We start from the raw sequence: 17,977 nt of genomic DNA on the forward strand, positions 1-17,977 counted from the left end.
AATCAGACTCATTTTTTAAATATTTGGCTTACTGCAGTATTGTTTTTTTACTCATGTTATAGAACAGTGCTTCATTCTTGTTACGGGTTCTTAATGATTACTTATAAAATCTAGATCACAGCATTCACATATTGTTACAACTCTAGTTAAAAAATGAGTGCATTTAGAGCCTCTCACTTTAGGTAACACTTATTTAATAGAGTACCAGGCAGCAATAACTACTATTAATAGCTGCTATTGAACTTGCAGAGTAGTGCTGAAAAAATTTTTATCCTGTGACTAAGTTACAGATGTTAACTCTTCAGTGTTACATAAAATTTACATATAAAAAATTTACATTTTATAATTGAGTCTGTTTATGCAGTGATTTATTTAAAACTGTCAATAAGAGTTAAATAAAACAATTGGAATATTCTGGTTTTAGATGGGAGCTGACTTGGCACTCTCAATCTGGACTTTTGTGATATTTGTAATATATTTCCAGCATATGAATGGCTTTTACTTTTGCAACTATTCACATTACTGTATTGTGAATGAATTTTAAATGTATTTTATATGCAGATTCAACATTTTGTTTTTTATGTGTAGATCCAATTACTGTTTTCATCAACTAAAGGTCAGCTGCAAAACAAAATGTTGAAAACTTGAAGATTATTTTTATTAAAAATTTTTTTGAAATTCACAAAATGCATACAAATTAAATTATTTACGAAAATAAAAACTGATTGAAATTTATTAAGTTCTAAGGATAAAACATCTGCCCTTTAATATTAAGCAAATTACTGAATGATGGATGCGAGCATGACAACAAGGAATGACTGATAGAGAGAGTGAAATTTCTGTATGAAGATAGGTCAGTAACTAGTCTCTCTTTTAGTTCTCTAAGTACAAATACTTTTTTAACTGGTTTTGAAGCTTTGCTGTCCCTGGGTTCATTCACTATGCGAGGAACACCTGAGTTGGAAGCATACTTTGAACTTGAAACGCTTGGTGCAATACTAGCCCCTTCCATACCTGAAACATTAGCACCCAAGCCTCTTTCAACAGTTTCACTTAGTGATGAAAAGCGTGGTCCTTCATCCTGCTTAATGATTCTGGGTATTTCATCATTAGTTTCTATGGCATTCTCATGTTGCATGTCGCTCTGAGGGCTGAGAAATTCTTGCAGGTTTTCAGTAGTATTTGGATCGCTTGCGTCACCATCCACCGGAGAATTTTCTGTTACAATTTCGTCACCTTGACTATCACTGTCTGTGCCATCCATCTCGTCACTCCTGCTCTCACTTGACTTCTCACCCAGACTTTTCATTAAATGATACATTTCCTTGATGTCATCACTAACTTGAACATCCTGAGCCATCCCCTCAAATAAAATATTTCCCCTTTCTTTTGTTTCACTAGTTTGAGGAATTGTTACAATGTTTTCAACTTCATTAACATTCTTTTCATTTGCCTCTTCATCTTCTTTTGGTCCTTTTTCATTCTCACCTAAAGAGTTATCTTCACTCTCCTTTACCAATTCCTGGCAGTCTTGGGAATTATCCTCTTGCTTGTCCTTCTTGGAACTGTAACCCTTGTGATCATTCCATGGTGTAGTTGGATCAATTATGAGAGCAACTTGATCATCCAAAGACAAACTCCAATCCTCTTCTTTCAGATAACAACAGGCCAAAGCACCAGGATCAACAGGATGAGCCTCTGAAGAAATAGGTAAGGTTAACATTGTTCCTTCATCACTACTATACTTACAACTATGTTAAAGTCGATTTTAACCACACTTTCAACTCTTAAACAAAATTTTTAGTAAACTTGACAAAACTCAATTTATGGAGACTTTTGTCAATATAAAATGTTGAACTAGTTTGAAGTGAAATACTGCACCTAAAAATACTGAAATAAACAAGAAAGTCTAAGAAAATTTTGCAGAACCTAAGAAAAAAATTTATCAATCTATAACAAACGATAAGAGTTACTCCGAGGTACCACAAGGATTTGCTGTTTATCAAAGGAGGCACTTGTAAAAATAAAAAAAATATTACAAGAGTAGTTCCCAATTCCTTTATGTGATCTACTCTTGAATTTCAGCTGGTAGTCCGTTCCAAAATGAGCCTGTCTTACATGTGAGGAAGTTCCCACAAGGCTGGTGTTGAATCGTGTAAGTTTTCTGTCTTATGTTTTTTATACCTTTGGAAGTTTATTTTAATTGCTTCTGTTAAGTGACATTTCATTTAGATATGGCTATAATATTTATACCTTGCATCAAGGACATCATATTTATCAATTATACCACAAGAACCCATTCCAATACCCTTTTGAAAATACATTCCTTATATGTTCATACTGTAGGGTAACAGTAAGTATTAAGCAATATTGTGTGGTTCAAATTTTGGAAACAAACCAACTAAAGAAATTCTGCCAGAATCTCCATTTCCAATGAACCCAAATATAAAATTTTCAAAATGCTGTAAATTAAGTAAAATCTATACTTTAGTTAATGAAGACAAATCCTTTAAGCCAGCCCTGTGAGAACCAGATAAATTAGCTCAGTGGTCCAGATGATGATGATGATGATGATATTAACCCTTAAACGCCGACTGGACGTATCATACGTCGACTAAAATTGTCTGTTGGGTGCCGAGTGGACGTACCGTACGTTGACTACAAAAAATTTCAACCTTCGGTCAACTTTGACTCGACCGAAATGGTCGAAAAACGCAATTGTAAGCTAAAACTCTTACATTCTAGTAATATTCAATCATTTACCTTCATTTTGCAACAAATTGGAAGTCTCTAGCACAATATTTCGATTTATGGTGAATTTTTGAAAAAAACTTTTTCATTACGTCCATGCGGTAACTTGGCCGAAAATTTCATAAATTCTTTCGTCACGTTGTCGTAATTTTTGCACTGTTTTATATTAGCCGTTACATAAAGTTTTACATATGAAAATCTGCGCAATTTCATGTAAAATACAGCAAAATACAACCCATGGTTGTAGCTTTTATCAGTTTTGAAATATTTTCATATAAATCACGATAACTGCCAAAATTTCAACCTTCAGTCAACTTTGACTCGACTGAAATGGTAAAAAAACGCAATTGTAAGCTAAAACTCTTACATTCAAGTAATATTCAATCATTTACCTTCATTTTGCAACAAATTAGAAGTCTCTAGCACAATATTTCGATTTATGGTGAATTTTTGAAAAAACTTTTCCTTACGTCTGCGCCAGAAATTCTTTAAATCACGTTGTTGTACTGTTTGCACCGTTTTATATTAGTCGTTACATAAAGTTTTATATATGGAAATGTGCGCAATTTCATGTAGAATACAACAGAAAATAACTTATGGTTGTAGCTTTTATCAGTTTTTAAATATTTTCATATAAATCACGATAACTGCCAAAATTTCAACCTTCGGTCAATTTTAACTTTCGACCAAAATGGTAAAAATGCAATTATAAGCTAAAACTCTTACATTCTAGAAATATTCAATCATGTACCTTCATTTTGCAACAAACTGGAAGTCTCTAGCACAATATTTCGATTTATGGTGAATTTCTAAAAACAAAACTTTTTCCTTGCGTCTGCGGGCGGTAACTCGGCCGAACATCTCAGAAATTCATTCGTCATGTTGTCGTAATGTTTGCATCGTTTTACATTAGTCGTTACATAAACTTTTATATATGAAAATGTGTGCAATTTCATGTAGAATACAACAGAAAATAACTCATGGTTGTAGCTTTTATCAGTTTTGAAATATTTTCACATAAATCACGATAACTGCCAAAATTTCAACCTTCGGTCAACCTTAACTCGACCGAAATGGTCGAAAAACGCAATTATAAGCTAAAACTCTTACATTCTAGTAATATTCAATCATTTACCTTCATTTTGCAATAAATTGGAAGTCTCTAGCACAATTTTTCGATTTATGGTGAATTTTTGAAAAAAACACTTTCCTTATGTCCGCGCGGTAACTCGGCTGAACATCTCAGAAATTCTTTCGTCACGTTGTTGTAATGTTTGCACCGTTTTATATTAGTCGTTACATAAACTTTTATATATGAAAATGTGTGCAATTTCATGTAGAATACAACAGAAAATAACTCATGGTTGTAGCTTTTATCAGTTTTGAAATATTTTCATATAAATCACGATAAATAGAAAAAATTCTACTTTCGGTCAACTTTAACTCGACCGAAATGGTCGAAAACTGCAATTGTAAGCTAAAACACTTACAGTCTAGTAATATTCAATCAATTAGCTTCATTTTTCAACAAACAGGAAGTCTCTAGCACAATATTTCGATTTATGGTGAATTTTTGAAAAAACATTTTTTTACGTCCATGATTACGAATTCATGCATCATTTTGTGATAATATTTTCTCTGTGTTGCTCTGATCGTTTTACAATTTGTTAAATACCACAATCATCGCAATTTAGTGTACAATACAAAGAAAAAAAAATAACCCATTAGCTTTAACCGTTTTGCTCACAGCGCGATTTGTATAAAATTATATATGAAAATTTTTTTTGCGCTGTCATATATTTCAATATTTATATATGATAATGATATTTTTTTTCATTTCTGATGGTTGCATACTAAACTTCAGGCAATGACAAAAAAAGGAGCCAAAAATGAACTCTTAATCGTAAAAACTAAGCGGGCTGTGATTTTTTGAAAAAAACTTCTTTTCCGCTTCGGCGCTAACTCCCGAACGCCGCCGGCATACGGGAGACGTTTTTGTAAATAGAGGCTCGGCGTTAGAGGGTTAATAATAATAATAAACTTCGTTGGATAGAATAGCCATTTGGATGCTGTTGAGTTTGTATTGTAGTTTCTGAATGCCTCAAATGAGTTTCTTTGTATCATCAGGTAAGTTATACAGCAGCTGTCCAAAGTTCATTTATTCCTTGATGTCTAAGTAGGGCTTTCTACCATTTTTCAAAAGGTGAATGAAGCCAGGAGGTACATCTATGCCACATTTATACCTGCAAGTGGGCTTGCATAAATGATGGCAATTTTTTATTGGTTGTTAAAGCTTGAGGGAGTAGAATGACTCATCTGAGAGAGTCCTAATAACCTTCAGCCCTTGAGAAGAAAAATTAAAACATATAATTTGTTTGAAAAATATTAATTTTCATAATTTTTTATTTCACCATCACAAAAAAACATCTACTAAAATGTGATCTTTTCATCAGTTATAAAAAAAATTCTTTTGCTGCCAATCTATTGTGTGTCCAGTTTTAATGAGTGTGGTTGAAGAAATAAAGTAACAATTGAAGCTACAGAGACTGTTTTGAAGTACAGACTTCCTAAGTTGGAACAGCCCGAACCTGGGTTGATGTGTTGCAATGTTACATGGGCCAAGGTTGCAAGACTACTAAGCTCAGCTTTCCTGCTTTTATCAAGTATCATGAGGGAAAAAGTGCTACTAGCCAAATTTTGATGGTACTTTTCACTATAAGTTATTGTAATTTATTGCTACAAACACTATATTGAACTACCAAATATGAATCATGTGCCCCAGGTTGAGGAGGTGTAAGTAAACTAAGACACTACAACAACATATCTTGATGAAATTTTACATATCCGTTGCCAAAGGCTATAACTACAGAGAAAATGTTTAAATTTTTGGTTTCCATAATTCATTTACTGGTGGCCTCATTAAACTAAGCAGTCAGTAAAAGCTTTATGTATGTTAAGTGACTTCTTGTAAGCTTACAGTTATTGCCAAACCAAAAAAAAATATCTACAGGCTTTAAATCAAATAAACCTAAAATTGTATTAATTTCTCATGTTACAAAGAAGGCATGGTTAAAGCTTGAAATCTGGAATGAATTATAATTCAGTATCAAGATCCTCATTTACCACTTGGATTTAATTTGACAGAAAGGTGGATAAAGTAAATAAATGAAAATTAAAAAACATTACTACTAGCCGAGTCCTGAGATACAATTGTACTGCCCAAGTATGGGAGCCCTTAGCTTACATGTGGGACCTAGTTCATGAGTCCCGTGACACAATTGTACTGCCCAAGTATGGGAGTCCTTAGCTTACATGTGGGACCCAGTTCATGAGTTATTAACACTTTAGTGTTAATAAGTAGTTTTCACTGTATCAGCTGGTTGATCACCAATGTTGCCACACTGATGAAAGAGAAACAGTTGCACTGTTACTGGCTGATTACTTTCCATTCATTCCCTTTGGTCTCTTCTCATCTGGCTGTACAAAATCTTGTACTTTACCTTGCTCTTAGCTCATACTTCTCACTTAAGAACATCCTTTGGGTAACCCATAGAACTGAATCAGAGCTATCTATAATTTATCATATAATACATAATTGTAACAGGCTGGGAAGATATGTATGAAAGAGAAAAAACGCATGTTAGAAGCAGTGTTGGGTTAACTGAATGGATACCAGTAAAAGTAGGTTTACATCAGGGATCTGCTTTAAGTCCATATCTTTTTGACCTGATAATGGATGTGCTATCTCAAGGACTAAGAGATCAGTCCCCATGGTGCATGTTGTTTGCTGATGACACTGTGTTATGCAGCACCAACAAAGTGGAGTCAAAACTAGAGCAATGGAGAAAGGTACTGGAAGACAGAGGTTTAAAGATCAGTAGGAAGGAGACTGAATAATTAAGTTTTAATGAAGATCAAGAAGATTACTATGGAAGGGACAAGGTTGATCTGAGTAGAAAAATTGAAGTATCTTGGTTCAACAGTGGCTGATGATGGAAATTTGGATGCAGAAATAACACACACAGTGCAGGCTGGAAGGAAAAATTGGAGAAAGATGTCAGGTGTATTGTGCGACTGCAGAATCAATGTAAAGGTTCAAGGAAGAGTATATAAGACAGTAGTGAGACCAACTTTGATGTATGGAGCAGAAACATAGCCAGTAAAGAGAGTGCAAGAGAAGAAATTGGATGTGGGAGAGATGAAAATGCTCAGGTGGATGTGTGGAGTAACAAAAATGGACAGGATCAAAAATGAAAGAAGAAGAGGAACTACTAAAGTCGTAGAACTATCAAAGAAGGCCCAGGAAAGAAGACTGCTGTGGTATGGCCATGTGATGAGAAGGGATGAGACATATGTAGGGAGGAGAGTGATGCAGATGGAGGTGCCTGGTGGGAGAGCAAGAGGAAGACCAAAGCGAAGGTGGATGGATGTAGTTAAAGAAGACGTGAGAGACAAACAATTGTCAGAGGACGATGTGTTTGACCGAGCCAGGTGGAAGAAAGCTGTCACAAACACTGACCCCACATAGAAGTGGGAAAAGATGCAGAGAAAGAAGTAACAGGCTGGGAATAACCTGTCTAAAATTAAACCGAATAAGGTAGATTTTTTCAGGTATGGCTGTTAATGCTAAAGTCACAGTTTTAAAAGTCTTTTTGCCTTTGAAGTAAAGAAAATAAGATTTTTTGCGGTAAATTTTACTAAAATATTAGTTGCATTACTAAATCTGTGACATCACTGAATTTAGCATGAAACAGACATTAATGAACATATAGCTTTACCTGTGTTGAATATATATCCTCCTGCTTCAAGAATGCAACTCCGGCCTTTCACATCCATAATAGTGCCAAAACTACCAGTATTATGTAGCCAGTTTTCTTGATCAAACAAAAGATAGAGATATTTGGTTGTTTCAGCCAAAAAGAAACTCTCCATCCTATTATCGAGTGTGTGGTCATTAACATTCTTAACCTGGAAGAAAATTAAAACCAGCTCACCTATGTTGCCACTCTTATCAATAATCAAAAGCTTAACTATAAATACAGTATTAACAAGTATTCATTACCATGAAAACATACAAAGCAACAGAAACTTGTCAATTTTGGTTTCATACATACAATCCAGTAACTTTTATCCACACTTGTATGCCTAGACAAAGTCAGTAGAGTTAGCATCAAATTAAATTTACTGTTCTGTTGTATCAGTTAAGGCAAAACCCTGTCAGATACGTAGAATTCAGTATTGTCACAAGATAAAAGGCTTCTAACAATCCTGTTATGTAATACAGGATTGTTACAACGTAATGGAGAAACTTCAAATATAAATGCATAACACTTAAAATATGCGTAAAATCTAAACAATTAATAAAGATAAATCCTTCAGCATAGCCATGTGAGAGCTAAATAAATTAGCTCAATCTGCTAAAGCTACTTAATCTGTATGTATAAAAGTGGATGTGCGTGTGTTCCAGCATAACTCTGAAACGCACTGAGCAATTTCAACCAAACTTGGTATACATAATGACTTACTATCTGGGAAAGAATACTGTGAGGGTAAGACATCACTGGCACCAAAGGGGGTGAGGGTGGGAAGGGGGTGACATAATAAAAATAACTGAAAATGACAGATATTAGTGTCTAATCCATAGTTTTTGAGGTCGCTGAGATGAATAGTGACACTTCCGATACCCTTTAAGTCCAAGTTCAACCCTAATAGGAAGGCGGGGTGAGTATCACTATTCATCTCAGCAACCTCAAAAACTATGGATTAGACACTAATATCTGTCGTTTTAAGTTATTTTTACATGTCACCCCCTTCCCACCCTGCCTTCCTAGGGTTGTACTTGGACTTAAGGGCATCAGGAGTGTCATTATTCATCTCAGCGACCTCAAAAACTATGGATTAGACACTAATATCTGTCGTTTTAAGTTATTTTTACATGTCACCCCCTTCCCACCCCGCCTTCCTATTAGGGTTGAACTTGGACTTCAAGGGCATCAGGAGTGTCATTATTCACCCTTTAAGTCCAAGTTCAACCCTAATAGGAAGGCAGGGTGGGAAGGGGGTGACATGTAAAAATAACTTAAAATGACAGATATTAGTGTCTAATCCATAGTTTTTGAGGTTGCTGAGATGAATAGTGATACTCCTGATGCCCTTCAAGTCCAAGTTCAGCCTAGGAAGGGGTGGGTGAAAAGGAGAGAACATGTAAAAATAAGCAAAAACAACAGGTATTCGTGTCTAATCCATAGTTTTCGAGGTAGCTGAGACAAATAGTAACACTTCCGATGCCCTTTAAGTTCAAGTTCAGGCCTGATAAGAAGGGGGTGACGTAAAAATAACCAAAAACGACAGACATTTGTGTCTAATCCATAGTTTTTGAGGTCTCCGAGATGAATAGTAACACTCCTGATGCCCTTGAAGTCCAAGTTCAGCACCGTTAGGAATGGGAGGTGAGAAGGGGTGAAATATAAAATGTAAAAAATACTGGGCAATGTAACTAAAGCAGGTATCTTAACAGGAAAAGGAAGGAAGTGAGAGATTAGAGGGGTGTTGGGAGGAGAAAGATGGTAAGAGTGAGAGAGAGAGAGAGAGAGAGAGAGAGTTTATCGGTTGTAATTCAGAATTTTCTCGGGCAGTGGCAAGTTGGTCAGCTAGTAATGATTATGAAAATAAAGATTCAAATAACTATCAATTCCAAGAAGATACATATTAATAAATATTTGTAATATATGAATAAACTGATGCAATACAAAGATAATATCTCAGGGATTGCTTGAAAATATGCCATGTAGGTACAGTCATTCACTGGTATCCACGGAGTCACAGGTAACAGCAATGTTTAGCCATAATGAATATACTGAACCTATCATAAATCCATGCTGACATCATGGCAACAGAGGCAGTAGTGAGGTTGCTAAATGACAAGTCAGCATTTTTTATCTCTCCCTACGTGCTATGGCTATGCAAGTCTAACCAAATGAGACAGACAAGAGGAAGAAAGAAGCTGTCATGCCTAAGTCTGGAATCATAATATATTTACAGAAAAAACAAATTTTGGAATATCAGGCACTAACCAGATGCTACCACTAAGTAGATTATAATAATAATAATATTCTTTATTTCGGCTCAGGGCTACATACAGTACTTGAAATATACACATACAATACACACAGTCTAGATACATAGGGTAACATGATAAAAATAATTATCAGCAGCATCCACACAGTTGCTGAAGAAGTAGAAAAAATAGAATTCATAAAAACAGTAATGACATTAATTATATGGAGAATAAGAGAAAAAAAATTTTAAATGATAACAGTAAAAAATACAGACTACAGACGATTAATTTCCATCTGGGGACCTTAGGTGGTTACAGAAGTCTGGTCCAGAAAGCTAAATACGAATATTGAAAATTGCAAAACTCTAAAATGATATTAATCACAGTAATAATAAAAAGTAAAAATACCAAATATAACAAGAAACATAAAAATATAATAAAATAATAATAATAATTATGACAGATTCTGGAGGCGACACTTCAAAATTGTAAAAATAGAGAATAAGTCATTTAAGGAACAGACGCCTCATTATTCCATCTTTCCCACAATTTATATCTTCTTGCCTCACTGCTTAGGATGCTTTGTATGAGCGAATTGCTGCTGTTTCTCAGTGGGGTGATCAGACTGGACATTGTTCGCCTCACAATGATTTTCAAGTTATCCAGGCAGTTTTCTATGAACATCTGCATGGCTGACTGATAGCGAGGAGTGTTTGTGAGGTGTCTCAGAATGTTGTGAACAACAGTGATACATCTCATGGTCTCTCGGGTACAGTTCGTCCAAAGGGAACACCTATATATACCGTAGCAGTACGAGTGGAAGAGCAGCAATTTCGTTTCTCGGTGACAGAAGGCAAACTTCCTTGCAATCATGTTGCCAGTTGCACATCGTTTACAACACCTCTGTTCTACGTCTGCCGTATCTTTTAGGTCGTCCGTGATAATGTGGCCCAAATATGGAAAGTCATGCACGAATTCCAGACGATGATTTCCGAGAAAAATTTGTGGTTCTGCAATATGCTTAAGTGATCTCTGGAGCAGCGACATACACTGGGTCTTGGTTTCGTTATATAGCATATCAAATTCCTCTGCATATTGGTGGCAGGTGTCGATGAGTCACTGGAGACCTTGCACTGATGGGAAAATCAGAACCATATTGTCAGCTTAACAGAGGTTGTTTATTGTTGTTTCATTGATAGTGCATCCGACTGGGAGTGAGTTCTGTCTGACATTCAGGGCATCTGTGTGTGTGTGTTAAACAGGTATGGAGAGAGAATGCCCCCTTGCCAGAGCCTGTTTAAGGAGCCGAAGGTGTACAACAGTACATTACCCCATTTGACACAGAATTGCTGTGTGGAGAACCAACATAAAATACCAATTAGATATAGAGGTGTGCCTCATTTGTGCAGCTTCAGGAAAAGCTTCACGTAGTTTACTCTGTCAAATGCTTTTCTCACATCTACAAAACATAGGAAAACAGGAGAGACTGATGATAGGTAATAGTTCAGCACATCTTTCAGGATGCAGATGCAGGTGTCAGTTGAGTAGTTTGCTTTAAAGCCGAACTGGTTGTCAGTAGTGTGTAGAAAAGGGAGAGAAGTCTCACTAGAAGAACAGACTCGAGTATCTTTGACGCAATTGTAGTAATTGCAATTGGGCGATAATTGCCATGGTCAGCTGCATCCTTTGACTTGTTTTTTATTAATGGTATTAAGTGAACTAAGAGTAGGGAGTCTGGGAGAAACTGCTGAATTATGCATGCATTGAATAGAGCAGCTGGCAAACTGTAAATTATCATATGGCAGAATTTGAAAGCTTCAGCAGGCAGACCATCGCAGCCGGGCAATTTATTATTAGGTAGTTTGTTTATGGCATCGCTGATGATACCTGGAGTAATACGATCGGCAAAATGAAACTGAATATTATCAGTAAGGAGGTTATTTACATCACGGCGGGAGTCTTGATCGTTTATGCAATTCAGGAAAGTGCTGAAGTGATCACCCCACATTCTTGCGATAGCCTCATCACCGACGGCTTCTCCTACTCTCTGTGATAGCTTTTTAGTTTTGGGATTTAGGGACTGAATGTCCTTCCAAAGATGGGGGTAACTGCCAGATTCTAATTTTCTAGACATTGCATCAGCTCTTAGTTGCTTTTCATTCAGTCTGCAATGCTTAAGGGCAAGTTTGAACTGTGCTCATGCCTGCCTCATTAGCAGTGCAAAGTGTCCTTCCCTCAGGCTACCGTTTTGCCTCCACAGTAGAAACATTTCTCGTGAATGTGTATATAGATCTTTAACTACGTCATTCCATCCAGGTATATTAGGGGTTCCCTTGACGAGATCCAGTGGTATCCCTGCCGGAGGCAAGCACAGTGGAAATTATATTCGAATAGAATTCTTTCAGATCTCTCCTGTAATGATCATTTCTACATTTTGGGTTGGTGCACAATAAGGCGTCTGCCGGTTGAGCTACTGACCGCAGCCTGGTTTCCGTGGTTTCCCCTAAAGGATCTGGTTTTTTGTTGGTTTTTAAAATCCCAGTTAACAGCAGGTGGGTGGTCAGGGGGTTCACAGTAGGGAGGGATGGAGTATTGAATGACACCTGTAAGGGGATGTGATCATAGCCCACTGCAAGATCGTAGCGAATGTTGCAGTTCACAATATAGTCATGAAGTTAAGGGGACGTGATGCAGTGGTCCAGCCAGGAGGTTGTAACTGTGTCCGTTCTGTTTTGTACATAGGTATAGGAGGAGGGAGGGAGAAGCATTACATCGCTAATTCAGAGAGCATGATTTTGACAGAAGCGAGTAAATTCGTTATGAAATTGTTTTGTGGGGTGACAATTAAGGTCCCCAATTATACAAATATGATCAGCAGTAGAATCATGAATAATGCTGTGTAACTCATCAAGGATCATGCAGTATTGATCAAAATTTTTGTTCTTTTCCCAGGGCATATAAGCATTAATTATTAGGATACTGTCACTTGAAGCCCCAGCAATCTATCACTCCTATAGGTCAACACATTCACCATATTGTCTAGTGATTTGTGCCACAGGAAAGAAAGGCCCCCTTTCAGGCGACCGGCTACGATGTGATCTGTAACTTGCATCAATGGGGTCGAGAAAGCTCTGAAGTCTTTATGCACTGAATCGCAGATGGCAAGGTCATGAGGCCAGAGGAGCGTTTCTTGTAATGCAATGATGCCTTTGCAGTTTTTGCAGATCATGTTTAGGGGAGAAATGTTCCGCTTGAGGCCAAAAATATTCCAAGAGATTTTATCTAGTGTATCCATGGCAACTCACGAAGATGGGAAATGAATGAGTTGATCATTTGGGTGGGTGGGGGGTTGGCCAGCAGGGGTGGGCATTCACTTGGCTTGGGGGGATGGCTGGCACTTGTGATAGAAGGTGAGTCTGCACCCGAACCCCTACTTGGGGGGTCAGTAAGTTCCCCTGGGGGAGGTTGGTCCTGGATTAGGTTGTATCTTGAGACTTATATTAGGACTGAAATTCTTGCCTTTAAGAACATCGTGGTGTTGAAATAGGCAGGTAATTCTGTAGGCCACTTTATGGATAATTTTGCATGGGAGTTCATGGGAGATATAAGGGTCAAAGCCCATGGGAAACTTGACTCTCTCTACTATGGCGTCTAGCTTCACCGATGAGCGTAAATCGTGAATCATAACTTGACATCTCTTCTCAGGTTTCGGGCGAGATGATTCACGAATGTTGGGCTTCAGTTAAGTGGACAATCGAGATGCCCTTTTCTTGTTTCTACTTGTTTGTGTCTGCCAGCTGCCAGTCCCCTCATGATCAATCATATCTTCATCCATGACGGGGGTTTGGGGGGAGAGATAGGGTCGGAAGACTCACAAGGGCTGGTGATCGTCGCTGAAGACTTATCTTCCACTGAAGGCACTGGGGAGGAAGAGGAGGTTGGGGATTTGTCGGTCCTCTTTGATATGTCTACAGGTGATGTGGGCGCTTCATCCATGGGAGAGAGGGCAGCTCCCTCAAGGGAGGGTATGGCCATCTCAACTTCGTGTCGCACCCTCACTTCTCTCGTGTTGTTGGGAGGCAATCTGCCAGTCCTCTACTAGCTCCCGCTGCAGAATGACAGAAGAGTCTGTCGAAACGTCGCAGCAACAATTGTATAGAACTAACTGTATAGAATATATAAAGAAGCAGAATCCAGATTTTGACTTTTCCCCCATGAAATGACAAATATAGGCGAGCTGTTAGCACGCACCTCCACTGAAGAGAAGTCCGCAATAAGGAAAATGGAAAAAGTCTTCTACAAAATAAATGCAGCTGAAGCAGCAATAATATTCAACAGAACCTATTATTATTATTATTTGAAAATTAGTACTTATTATTAGGTAAAAAGTTTATTTATCATAGAAATAAACATACCTGTATATATGTACCATAAAAATTCATCTCACTAAAAGAGAGAGAGAAATTATTACTTTTAATAATATTTAATGTTATTTAATTTACACATAAAAGCTTGAAAACTTATAAATTACATAAAAAATTAAACAAACACTTTTGCAGGGTTTCTCAGTGTTCGCAAATGTTTGTGTGTCTGTGAAAAACTCATGTATGACCATTAGTTAGGTTCCAATGACAAATTCGTGTCTGTGAATTCGTGCAACGGTTCCCATGACAAATTTGTGTCCGTGAATTCGTGCAACTCGAATCGTGCAAGTTTGGGGTATTACTGTAGACTCGACATTGGAACGGTTCGATTGGTATTGTATAAAGTAAAGACAATTGTTTGCGAGTACAGAACTTGTGTGTGGGGCACAGGTATCGTTAGGTACCAGGGTCACTGGCACGACGGTTGGAGGTTGGTCAGATGACATTTTTGTGGTAAAGGGAGGGCTAAGCGCTAACACATACACAACACTCTATTACCCATTTCCCAGGGCCAACAGGCTTCGAGAAGTTGAAACTTGAAAATTTCGAAGGCACTGATTGGGACAGAATGTAGATTAATATATCTGCAATTACACAACACTAACCGGCTTACGCGCCAGGTATTATGTAGAGGCACTATAAATACATTGCCTTCTATGAGAGGTATAAACACGAAAAGCGAAAAACCCTTCTTTTTGGGTAATAAACGTGAGACAGACCTCCAACACATCCACCCCCAACACACACGTTTTCTAAAACTGGCTTACCAGATTGATATTGGGTTCCTATGTACACAGAACTCACCTTTGCCTACACATATTGGGTTCGTCTGTGTACACAAAACTCACCTTTGCCTACACAGACACCAAATAGTGTGACACATTCTCTTCTTCTTATACATCTAAAAGCACTGTTCTCATAATTCCATTCCCAATTCTTTTTTTAGCATAAGTCACGCAATTGTGTCTCCAGAATACAGCTTGCTTAGGTAAATATTATATTTTCCGAGGAGCCCTCTAACTTTACCAACAGTGAGAGGGTGTACTCATCCTCATGTACTATTGGTTCTACCTATTCTGGGCCCAACTTCTTTAGGGTAAACATCACTTAACCCCCCCAGCTCCATCCACCCCCACGAACATCTTACCTACTATTCATATCGTCCATTTTCCTATGGTTTTTCGAATCTCACTACAATCTTTATTTGCAGTTTTGCTTCTAATAGGGAGGTTGAGTTATTGTAACATTCTAAAGTCAAAGTCAATGCCACACCACCGAAAGTTGTTTGGGATATGTTTGTAGAGAGAAATTCATAGTAGGCTGTGAAATGCATAGTTAGATTGGCTAGTTCCTTTCTGCCTTTGTGCTTTGTCATTCATCCCCAGCTGATACTAACTGTAATGTTAATACACCTATAGCCAGACTTGCAAAATTTTAAGTTATGATTTTTTTTTATTAGATGTGTGTTAATTTTTATAGTACATAAAAGTCATTGGTGCACACAAGAAAGGAATGAAGTTTCTGACATTGCCAGAACACCATCCCTTGCTCAAGACCTCGATGGTACATGCAAGTGAAGACTGGATTTTTTCATCTTACACATCTACACTTTCATTACCTAGTGTTCCAGAAAAGTACAGCCTGGGCTTCCCTCATACTCGAGCAAGACCTGTTCAGCAATGAGGACAGCTATTATACTCTTCATGCATACTACCTTATAAAAGACTATACAGTATAACTATCAAATAAGAGATCAGAAAACCCTTTACTTTCAAAATTATCCTCAGGTAACAACACTCAAGGTATACAATGTACTTCGCTCAGTTGAGCAGGTTTACAATGAATGAACACAAAGAAAAATGACTTGTCAACATGAGGCCAAACCCAGCCTTCCATCATACAAAAGAAATTTACAGCAGGCATTAAAAAAAAGTTATTATGCTCATAAGCTGTAATCCAGAACAGGGTTTGTTTTACACAGGTGAGTTTTGGACTGCGACAAAAATCTCAAAGGATTAACAATAATCAGTGAGTTCCTCTGATCTCTCCTGTCTACTATGGTACTAGTACAGAGGAAAATTAAAAATTTCAGGGAAGATACTCACCAATGACAAGTATTTTTCTAAAATGGTCCTAATTCATGGTACAGCTGTAGCTTTCCTTACTACATGTTGTAATTGTATTTTTCTACCTGTAGTTTTCAGTTTTGCTTGTAGTTTCAAAGTACCCATATCAGACTGGCTAGCATCAGTTAAACCCTTAATTTATAGGGATTGGCAAAATGATTGGACAAATATACCCCCACAAAACAAACTAAAACAAATTAAGAACGAAGTTAAAAAATGGCATTCTTCTACCCAAAAGCAAAGAATCAATGAGGTTATTTTAACAAGACTCAGAATAGGACACTCCAGACTCACGCATGGTCATCTGACGTCAACTCCGCACACAAACCCAATAACTTGTGAAAGATGTAACATCCCAGTAACAATCAAACACATCTTGATTGACTGTCCCAGATGGCATCATGAAAGAAAGACTTTACAAAATAAATCAATAAAGGATATTCTAGCAGAAGGTAATAACTTTTCAATTAATAATATCATTCTCTTCCTAAACAAAATTAAATTGATAAGTAAAATATAATCTTCCCCTTTTTTTTTTTTTCTCGATTGTTTTTTCTAATTCCCCCTTTTTTATTATTTATTTATTTAGTTAACTACTTAATTTTTTTTATGTACTCTTTCCCCCATTCTTTTCCCAGCCCGAGAAGAACCCTAAAAGAGTTCAGAGGTCTGGTTAAACAAATCATTTATAACTAACTAACTAGCTTGTAGTTTCAAATTTTATTAATATTTTAGCATTATTTTGTACATGTTATATTGATGACAGCCTTAATTAACTATTTTTTTTTCTAGTGCTTGTTTTATCCCTCATATACTTTGTTTATTGCTCATTTTTATAAAACACAGTACAGTACACTATATAGTTTTACCTATTACCCTGATGTTAAATGTTATCTCAGAAGAAAGCAGGATATACTGTATAGGCTTAGACCAAAAAAAAAAAAAAAAATCTCACCTAAACCAAAAGTTGTAGAAACTTACTGTTGCATATCCACAGCTTGTCTTTGCTGAATGCTGTATGCTCCGCACAATATCTGCCCCCATTTTTAATAAAGTGTCATCCTTTGTGGCGCGGTACAGATACATCAGAGACTCGACTAGTTCTGGTCGTAAAGGATAACCTTCCCGATAGGCTGAAGTTTCTGCCTGAAGTTAGAAACTCAAGTTGTAAGGTGTGCAGGGTCATAAATATATGACTAAGAATTAAGCTTATTTACATTTAAAATATATTAATACAATATGGGTATATAAATCTACAAACAATGTGTTTTTACATCTGTTCATCAACCTAGATCTGCAATCTTTGGAGATGCTCAGCATATAACTTAACACTGTTCCCTTAATTGTATTAAAAGAATTTAGTCAAAGTAGAATGCATATCCATGTCCTTGCTCACAGGAAGGCAGCAAGCCCCAAAATGAGTTCATACTTTGTGCAATTTTGTTAATTCCAAAGCAACAAAGTCCTTATGATTACTAATCACAGCTAGAAGGAGAGACTATTAGTATTCCTTTATCAAATACTAAAAGTTTTTTCAGGAAAAAAAAAAAAATCTGCAAGAATGAGAATTGTACTAGAGAATGGATAGAAGCCGATTCTAAGGCACCATTCACAATAGA

The 17,977-nt window shown here is 36.9% G+C and overlaps 1 protein-coding gene across 1 annotated transcript in view; it reads right to left on the reverse strand.

Moving 5' to 3' along the window:
* Positions 1–636: 636 nt before the first annotated feature.
* Positions 637–17,977, reverse strand: part of LOC136831513 (ER degradation-enhancing alpha-mannosidase-like protein 2) — a 30,958-nt gene continuing 13,617 nt past the window's right edge. Inside the window, exons 9-11 of the mRNA XM_067092063.1 lie at positions 17,340–17,504; positions 7,530–7,719; positions 637–1,698 (exon numbers count right to left, since the gene is read on the reverse strand). Coding sequence (XP_066948164.1) covers positions 743–1,698; positions 7,530–7,719; positions 17,340–17,504 — 1,311 coding nt within the window. The 3' untranslated portion in view covers positions 637–742. The remainder of the gene's footprint in view (positions 1,699–7,529; positions 7,720–17,339; positions 17,505–17,977) is intronic.

This window comes from Macrobrachium rosenbergii, chromosome 4, assembly GCF_040412425.1.
Source record: "Macrobrachium rosenbergii isolate ZJJX-2024 chromosome 4, ASM4041242v1, whole genome shotgun sequence".
Lineage (NCBI taxonomy): Eukaryota > Metazoa > Arthropoda > Malacostraca > Decapoda > Palaemonidae > Macrobrachium > Macrobrachium rosenbergii.